Consider the following 9,945-nt stretch of genomic DNA (forward strand, 5'->3'; position numbering starts at 1 on the left):
CAGCAGCAAACTGGTTGATCCACTCTGAGAAGGTGCTATTTAAGAGATTGAGCTGAATACAGCACCTCAGACTGAGGAAGTCCTCAGGATGAGAGACGAAACGTTTCTACATTTTTTTTGTTTTGCTTTGTTTTGTTTTTTGAATGTCCAGAGGACCAGATTTAACTTTTTTAGATAACCAATTTTCATTTATAGAACTCATCTAAATAAAATCTGAATCAATTTCAAATCAATTTAGAATCAGGGGTCAGATTTTTATATAACTGAAAACTAACTGTAGCCCCAAAAGAACAGTTTAAAACAAAAACTGTACCAACATCTTCAAGACCGGCCGACGGGTTCTTATAGACCAGCTGACGGGTTCTTATAGACCAGCCGACGGGTTCTTATAGACCGGCCGACGGGTTCTTATAGACCGGCCGACGGGTTCTTATAGACCGGCCGACGGGTTCTTTTAGACCGGCCTACCGGTTCTTATAGATCGGCCGACGGGTTCTTATAGATCGGCCGACGGGTTCTTATAGACCGGCCGACGGGTTCTTATAGACCGGCCGACGGGTTCTTATAGACCGGCCGACGGGTTCTTATAGACCGGCCGACGGGTTCTTATAGACCGGCCGACGGGTTCTTATAGACCGGCCGACGGGTTCTTATAGTCCGGCCGACGGGTTCTTATAGTCCGGCCGACGGGTTATTATAGACCGGCCGACGGGTTCTTATAGTCCGGCCGACGGGTTCTTATAGTCCGGCCGACGGGTTCTTATAGTCCGGCCGACGGGTTCTTATAGTCCGGCCGACGGGTTCTTATAGACCGGCCGACAGGTTCTTATAGTCCGGCCAACGGGTTATTATAGACCGGCCGACGGGTTATTATAGTCCAGCTGACGGGTTCTTCAGAACCAACTGGGAGACCTCTTCAGACCCTGAACTTTCCACATTGACAGTAATCAATTTTCCTTCACAAATATAAATCTGAAAGTCTGATGTACTTTAGAATATTTTTACATAAAATTACTAAAACACTTAAAACATGGACATTTTTAAAGGAGGTTCAGACCTTCAGACCCTGAACGTGTCCCACAGTATTTTAACTAAACTTTATTATTTCTGTCAGATGCCTATTGTCTTTATCAGACTTTAAGTTATTTAAACCAACATGGCATCCCTTCATTAATATTATTTAGTTAGTAAGTTGTTTTATTACTGGTTTCATCACTTTAGGTAAAAACACGTGGGCCAGCTCTTCAGAGCAACAAGAGTTGAACTTTAAATCAAAAACTGCTTTAATAACATAAAAACTTCTTATTGTAGTTTTAAACTGCTCAAATGTGGAAAAAATACTAAATGCATCATCATTCTGTTTTTTTATGGTCACAGATTTGTTAAATAATTTACAAATCCCAAAACCTGTTTTAAAGAAAGTCTATTTATCTGGTCCAGTTTTTTAATTCAGTTTTTAATCTGGACCAGATCTAAACGGTCCAGATGCAAAGCATACACAAAAAAAGCACAGAAACTTCTCACCAACTACATAAAGGTTTATACAGGTCACACAATGCACTTTAATAAAGAGGTATTCAAAATGTTTAAAACCTGTAAAGAAAATTTTTAAAAAGTATTTTAAACTAGAGCTGGTCTGAGGTCAAAACACCAAATCTTTAGCAGTTTTAACCTAACCCACAAATCAAAAGATCTGCTTGATGTGCTTAAATTAAACTCTAAGATTAGAGGAATCAAATCAAACCTGAAATGTAACAATTTAAACATCTATGGACCCAAATAAACAAACAAACAAACGGGAGCAAAGCTAGCATAACAGCTAATCACTAAGCTAGCGAATGCAAAAACTACCGTACAACACAAAATAGCTTCATTGTACATACAATTATGTTATGATTTAGGATAATAATAATAATAAACTTATATTTCTGTCATATAACGCGATGGTTGATGAGTAGAAGAACAAACAGACCTGAAAACGAAGAAGTTTCAGCTTCAGCTTGATCCGTGGAAGAAGCGGCTGCGCAGTGCGCATGCGCTGTGCCTGCTCCTGCCATCTAGTGGCCGACAAACGAACTGCAGGTTCTTTATTTCTTACATTCAACAAAAAATACCTTTATCATTATCAGGTGTGGACTTTAACGTGAAAATACATCAGTGGTCAATAATAAAATAATACAATAATAAGACACTCAATAATTTAAACTGTTTTCACACTAAAGTTTTTATTCTGTTTAAAGTTGTTTACTTCTGCTCGTCCAAATTATACAATACATAAAACTGTTCATGTCAGTCATAAATAGTGCCCTATCACTTTGACATGTGATTAAATTGTCCCTATAGAAATACGTTGAAATCTGGTTATTTTTCTTTAAAAACCTTTGAAATGTATTTCATGAAAGTGGTTCTGCTTCGGTCTTCTCGTGTTCCTTCTAGCTTTTACCTATGGTCGTGCTAATATTAGCTACAGTTTTGCTCATTCTTACTTTAACAAGCTGAACTTTTAGCTGCTTAAACAGTTTTCAGATCTCAATCTGACCAACAGAACCCAATGAGGACACAGGACCAATCGGACCAAGTTTGTTTAAGGATCTTTGACCGCGTGTTGCCTGAAGGCTTATTTGTGGTTCCTAGAGCTATTGACATTTTCTGGCATCTCTACGTGTAAACAAGATGTTGACGTGGTTCTGGTTTGCGTTTCTCATGTTATTAAATATTTCAGGATGTACAGACTCGGCCGGTTTTGGCATCAAGACTTTATTCACACACCGAGCCGGGTCGTAGTTCCCACGGGTCAGGTGACCGGTTGGACCAGAACGAACCGTCCATTCGTCCAGCAGAGAACTCTGTCTTTCTGAGTCCATTCCAACTGGACTGCACCGGTTCCGTTAAAAGAAATCCTTTAAACATTTATAAATACATTCAGACTCAATCAGGAGCAGACAGAACCGCAGAGCAAAAACTGGGTCTGGAAAAAACTGGATTCACACAGGAAGGAGGACCTCTGCGGTCTGAACACATGGAACCGGTTCCATCAGTCACAGATCAGCTCAGTTTAAAGGACAGAACCTTTGATCGGATCTGTGGAAGGAACAGAACCAGGGATGAAGATGAGCGTGATGAAGGTGAGTGTTCAACACCAAAAACGGGAGCAGTCCTGATGACATCATCGCTGAGTCCATTTCTGATTGGTCCATAACAAGTTCACTTTAGAGCTCCGTGTTGCATTGTGGGAAGTGCAGTCAGTTTGACTGCAGGCTCTGCGGTCATGGAAGCTGTTGGTCGCCATGGTAACCAAAAAGAAACAAAGCAGGTCGGATGTGACGTCAGCAGTGATGTCACAGCGCCGTGACGGCAGAAACGAGTTGTTTAACGTCTTCAGGGACGGTGGGACAAATTAAATATAAACACAACACTGAGGAGGAGGAGGAGGAAGATTTGTGTCTGTTTGTTAAAAGATGTTAAATTAAAGATAAATGATCAGAATAAGGTTGTGACAAAAACATTAAAGATGTGGTAAAACAATAAAGCAAATATTAATAAATATAGGTCATTGTTTTAGTTTGTTTTTACAGAAGACAGAATATTTACACGTTATAAATGAGACATTTTCTGTCATAACAAACATTTTACTTTAGTTTGAACTTGAAATATTTCAGAGTAAAGTGATGTTACTTTTGTTCTTGTGATAATCAGTTCAGGTGTTTTTATCAGGTTGTATATTATGATGTAAAACGTCATTCAAGGATAAACATCTATCAGACAGAAAAAATACTAAATTTATTAATTTTACATCAGAGGAAACGATAATAAATACTGAAACATTATTATAGCCAGAGTTTTACTCTTCCTTTAGCTCCTCCTCTCTATCTGACCCCTCCTCCTCATGGCCCCTCCCCCTCAGGCCTCCCTGCACAGAGCAGGAGCAGGAGGAAGAGGAGGAAGAGCAGCTGATGAAGAGTCTACTCAAGCAGATGTGTTTGATGTCGCAGATATTCCTGAAGCTCCTGATTGGCTGAAAGGAAGGTGAGGACGTGGTCATCAGCTCTGAGATTCAGTCAGGTGGCTGTGGGCGGAGTCTGGAGCCAGATTCAGCCAATCAGGTGACTTAGCCCTTCCAGCCGTCCCAGATTGGACCTCTGGACACAAACAGAACCAGAAGATTTAGAGTTGATCAGAACATTCAGAGTCTGTGTCTCACTTTGAGTTTTAGAGACACAGAGACACTCAGAGACACAGAGACACACAGAGACACACAGAGACGCTCAGAGAGACAGAGACACAGAGACACTCAGAGACACTCAGAGACACACAGAGACGCTCAGAGAGACAGAGACACAGAGACACTCAGAGACACAGAGACACTCAGAGACACTCAGAGACACACAGAGACACACAGAGACAGAGACACACAGAGACACACAGAGACACAGAGAGACAGAGACAAAATGTGAACAGACATGATTGTTAAACTGTGTCTCTTGAGTTCAAAACTGTAGACGATAAAATGTTAAAGTTTTTCTCCTGAGCTGCAGCAGAAGCAGAGTTTGAGGTTAAAGTTGGTTAAAAATGAAGAAACGTTTCAGCTTTGGGTTTCATTCCAACACTGAGCGCACAAACAGGCTTTCATCTGCGGTGTGTCTGGGTCATGAACATCTGGATGCAGAACATCTGGAGGATTCAGTGCAGAACGAAGCCTAAACTTGTCGCAGGAGTCTGAAACATTTACGCAGGAAGCAGCGTGCAGGAAACATGGAGGAAGACTCACAGGGTTCGAGACGACGAAGGTTTCTTGACTCGCGGCCACTTCCTCCTCTCAAACAGCCTGACGCAACAAACACACACACAGAGTTACACACAGAGTTACACACAGAGTTACACACAGAGTTACACACAGAGTTACACACAGAGTTACACACAAACACACCGCCTGCAGCCAGCAGCTCCGTCCGGTTATCATGCAGCGTTCAGAGTCACCGTGAAAGTTCAGGTGTGTGTGCTCAGGTGTGTGCGTGTTCAGGTGTGTGTATGTGTACCTGTAGTCGTCAAAGCTGCCATCGGCCCGCCCTCCTGACAGAAGACACAATCTGATTGGTTAATGAGAACAGGTAACAACTCCAGAACAGACAAGGCTGAGAACAACAGAACTACAGTTAACGAAGGTCACCTGAACGCACCACGAAGAAACCGTATAAGAATCAACAACAAAGGTTAAATCGTGTCATCTGGACCAGTTTCTTGAAGTGAGAAATGTTTCGTCCCATATCCAGAGGACTTCCTCAGTCTATGACCTGCCAACCAGATCTGTCGCATAGGTAGGTCTGTCACAATAACAAGTTTTCCTGGGCGATTAATTGTCTCAGAAATCATTGCGATAAATGATAATATTGTTTGAAATTTGACAATAATTACTAATTATTGTCAAATTTAAGAAGAAACGTTGAATTTCTTTTTGTGTAGTACCTTTTTTGACCACTGCAAAGCAGTATAAGACTGATTGAACCATCCTTCCATCATCTATTGTCTTTACCCGCTTCTTCCATTTTGGGTCACCGGAGTCGCCGGTGCCCAAGTCCAGCCATGACTGTGCGAGGGGCGGGGGACACCCTGGACAGGTCTCCAGTCCATCACAGGGACACATAGAGACAAATGAGACAAACAACCTTTCACTCTCTCTCTCACACCTAGAGATAATTTAGAGTTACCAATCAGCCTAACATGCATGTTTTTGGTCTGTGGGAGGAAACTCGCGCATGCACGGAGAGAACATGCAAACTCCACCCAGAAAGGCCCCCGGACGGGGATTTGAACCGGCAACTTTCTTGCTGAGAGGCAGCAGCTCTACCAGCAGCTGTGCCACCATGCTACCCGTTTGAACTGAAGGATGGATAGTGAGCGAGCGAGCAGCGTGTCTCTAAGAACAATGTGAGGGAGGCCCCTTGACGTGACATGGGCTGTCTCTCTTCAGTTCTCAAAATGGCGGACGCTCAGTGTGGTTTGAGCTCTTTAGCATTTTTCACACAAAGCTTTTAACAAATAATCAGTAAACAAGTTCTCAGATTATTTTTGCAGAGAAAAACAACTTTTTACACGAAGGCACGGGTTTCAACCGTTAATATTGGAGCTTCGACAGGACGGAGGTTTTTTCCCGAGGTCGGCCTGTTAGCTTAGCTCGTAGCTTAGCTCGTAGCTTAGCTTCTCAGCTTAGCTGCTTTTAAAATCCAAAAACACGATTTTGGACGTTAAACCAGATTTTAAAGAGAGCAGAGAAAGGGAGGGGTCAGTGAAGAACACCTGAGTTGAGTCTTTTGTCTTCCAGTGTCTTCAGTAGAAAGAGAGAGACACGAAGAAACGATGAAGCTGATGAATGAAAATGAGTTTGATAATTTAACCACAATAAAAATATTTTGTATCCGTACGTGGGGTGAAGCTGTGGAATGGTTTAATCATGAAAATCAAGCAATGTCCAAACATTAAACAGTTTAAAACGTCATTTAAGAAGATGGTCATCACTGAATATCAATATGGAAATAATGTCTGTTATTACTGCTATTATCAATGTTGTTAACAAATAATGAATTTATCAATTATTACTGCATTCTGGTATATTGATCTAAAATAATTTTAACACGTTAAACAAATTATTGATGCTTGATCATAATGGCATGCAAATATGAATGCAGTGTACCAGTTATAGATATGGATATCTAAGATACTAAAACAGAAAGTTATAACCAAGTTACCATGAATAGTAAATTATTGGGTGATGCTATAGATGTGGGGGGGGGGGGGGTAACAGTAAGTTCATACTTCTACCCACTGCTTTGAACGTACTGTTGTTGTTTCTGCTTGCTTGTGTTTTAAATTTATTTTCTTTGTCTATAACTTTGTTTATTATTTTATTATACTACATTCAGTTAAACTCAACTCAGACTGTCATTTATCGTGCGATGACTTGATTTATTGTTTACCACGACAGGCCTAGCCACAAGTAGCCTGTGTTTCAAGACAACCTCCTGCTGGAGTCTCTGAAGGTTTTAACACGTGCCAAAGGAACATCCGTCCAAAACCATCATCATCATGAACAATCAAATGCTTTAGGCCAGACGGCCACTTGCTACTCTCAGTGCTTCAGATGGTTGTAAGCTCCGTCATCCAGGTAGGTAACGACAACAAAGGCTACATCGTGTCATCTGGACCCGTTTCTTTAAGAGAGAAACTTCACGTATGTACCGAGAGACATGCGTGTATCTCTGTTATGTAAATGTATCAGAATCACGGAACAGCAGCAGAAACAGTTTTTACAGCAACAAAAAGATTTCATATCGTCAAACACAGAAACGATGACGTTCTAAAACAAATCTAATCGTCATGCAGACCTGAGGTCAGCAGAGTTAGCTAACTGAACCACCGGTACTTCCTTTACCGAGTGTTCGTGCACGAGCGTGTCTTTATGCAGACGATGCTCTGCTCTATTGGAACAGAACAAGTTTGTAAAAACAGAACCATCTCTGCAGGACAAGCTCCGGTCTGAGATGTGAGCGATGTGAGCCATACCCAGGTCCACGGTGTGCGTGCGAGGGTTGCACTGCTTGTGTCCCCTGCAGCCTCTGAGCTCCATCAGCTGGACGTGCAGCTGGTTCAGAACCGTCCGGTCCAAAGAGCTCACGGCGTTTATCAGCTGCAGACACAGATTAAAAGGTCACGGCTCAGTTTCAGGTAGTTCGTGTTCACTCCCAGGAACTGGTTCTGTGTACCTGGTACGGGTCGGTGCTGAGGTCGAAGTACTCCAGGAAGCCGGTGGCGAACTCACAGAACAGGAAGTTGTGGGTCTCGTTGATGGTCCTCAGGCACCAGTATGTGTTGTTGTTGGCACTGGTGCAGGCGCAGAACGATCCCACTGGAACACACAAACATTCACATCATTCACCCGGACCACGACCCTTAACCCAACACTAAACGAATAAACCTAATCCTACAGAATGGACCCTAATCCTTCAGGATTAACTCTAATCCTACAGGACTCATCCAGCCCTAAAGGATGAACCCTGACCCTATAGGATTAATCCTGGCCCTGAAGGGTTAGCTCCAGCCTTGAAGAATTAACCAGACCCTACAGGATTACTCGACCCTTCTGGATTAACTCGGATGAAAATCCCTCATCCGGTCTGAGGCTGGTTCTGACCCTCCACCTAGTGGTCATAAGTGGTTCTGCACGTGGAATTTTAAAACGGTGATGTCATGAAGACGGTCGTCATGGAGATGCAGGTGTGTTTGTTTGTCTCGTACGTGTCCAGAAGGGTGCCGTGTGCCAGTGCTGGTTGTCGTGCGTGAAGCAGGTGAGTCCCGGCATCGAACAGGTGTCGTTGTTTTTGATCCTCTTTATTATCTTCCTCATCTTCTTCCTCCTCCTCTGCTCCTTCTGAAGCCACGCCTTCTCGTCCCGAGACCCACCCTTCCTGCTCAAACACATGCAGGTGAGCTGTTCAGCGAGGAAGCCCCGCCTCCTTGTGTCAAGCCCCGCCTTTCATTTAAAGTAAAGGAGATTTTAAAGGGGACGCCAGACGTTTCTGTCTCACCTGAAGGGATGAAGGACTCCTCCTCCTCCTCGGTACCTGAGCTTCTTCTTCATCTTGTCTTTGTACCTGAACACACACACACACACACACGGCGTGTCACACGACATCAGGCGTGCTGTCAGCCCTCAGGTGTTGTGACTCACAGATACTTGTTGCAGTCACACTGCAGGGGGCGGGACTTCTTCAGGTGACCTCTGACCTCTCTCAGGTTGTTGATCCTCGTCTGCAGCGTCTCGATCTGACGGAAGAAAATAAAACCAGACCTGAAGCGGATGGATTCTGTCCTTCGGTCCGTTTACTGGTTCTGAACGTGTCTCAGAACCGGTGCTCGGACTCGGCAGGTACCTCGTGGTCGATGTGCAGCTTGTGGTCCTTCCAGGCCTGCAGAGACTGGTAGACTCCGGTGTCACACGTCACCGTGGTGTTGGACAGGATGGAGCATCTGCAGGGAAACGCCATGTTTTTACTGGGACCAGAACCAGAGGCATGTGATGAGGCGACTACATGATCGCCCATCTGTGGGCGACCTGGATCATCTCTGACCTGTGAGTTACTTTGACGGAGCTCGACGGAGAAGCTCCTCCCATCCCGCTGAACTCGTCCTCAGGCTCGTCGCTCATTGGCCGACCCTGGCCGACTCCGCCCACCAGACTGCGGTTACCGTGGTAACTGTTCATCTCAGTCAGAGAGCGGCTGAAGCGGTTCTTCAAGTATTTCTTCAGAGTTCTGAATTCTGACAGAAAAAAAAATTCACAGCTTAGGAGAGTTCTCACTGAGTGTCCACCAGAACCTCCAAGGTCCGGTTCGGATCAGGACCACCTGAGGGCAGCATCACACAGCAGAAAGTCTTTGGTTAGATTATCAGTAAAATAACTGAGTCTTTGCAGTACAAGCTGCTTTATGGCAGGCTGTTGTAGCATTTAACTGAATGTCTCTAGTTACATTTGACAGTTTCTTCCAGCCACGGTGACGTTCTCACATGTTGGATTAAAACATGAACCTTTACTGGTTGAAGTTCAGGAGACGTGGACGCTCAGATGAACGCAGCTGCTGCTCGTTTGATTCACATCCAGTTCTTATTGTCCAAAATATTTGTGTTTACATTAAATCTGGTTTTTATTCAATTTGTGTTGTCTCAAACTGCTTAATATTAAAGCTGGATGTTCTGAAGGTTGAGGGTGTTGCTCCGGTTGGTCGTGATGAAGAAAGAGCTAACACAAAATGTTGTGCTGCAGACTAACACGACCCAAACACTAAACCTTTATCACGAGCAATGAACTCTGTGCTGGGGTCAGCAGGTCTCCAGCTCGTGTCTCCAACTCGTGTCTCCAGCTCATGTCTTCATCTTGTGTCTTCATCTTGTGTC

At 43.7% G+C, this 9,945-nt stretch overlaps 2 protein-coding genes across 2 annotated transcripts in view; one reads left to right on the forward strand and one right to left on the reverse strand.

Moving 5' to 3' along the window:
* The window catches only part of LOC119429226 (myosin-7-like), a gene marked incomplete at its 5' end in the record, with an annotated part of 31,765 nt that extends 27,746 nt beyond the window's left edge, over window positions 1-4,019 (forward strand). Inside the window, one exon of the mRNA XM_037696901.1 lies at window positions 3,905-4,019. Coding sequence (XP_037552829.1) covers window positions 3,905-4,019 — 115 coding nt within the window. The remainder of the gene's footprint in view (window positions 1-3,904) is intronic.
* Window positions 3,706-9,312, reverse strand: LOC119429225 (extracellular sulfatase Sulf-2-like; the record flags this gene model as incomplete). Its single annotated transcript, XM_037696900.1, has 10 exons — window positions 3,706-4,139; window positions 4,769-4,825; window positions 5,037-5,070; window positions 7,558-7,681; window positions 7,758-7,900; window positions 8,290-8,459; window positions 8,580-8,645; window positions 8,723-8,817; window positions 8,925-9,021; window positions 9,123-9,312. Coding segments are annotated over 10 exons (1,007 nt in total), but the record flags the coding sequence as incomplete, so codon positions are not given.
* Between the last annotated feature and the right edge of the window lie 633 nt (window positions 9,313-9,945).

The sequence above is a fragment of the Nematolebias whitei genome, unplaced genomic scaffold, assembly GCF_014905685.2.
Source record: "Nematolebias whitei isolate Nwh7 unplaced genomic scaffold, NemWhi1 Nwh_scaf_136, whole genome shotgun sequence".
NCBI classification, from domain to species: domain Eukaryota; kingdom Metazoa; phylum Chordata; class Actinopteri; order Cyprinodontiformes; family Rivulidae; genus Nematolebias; species Nematolebias whitei.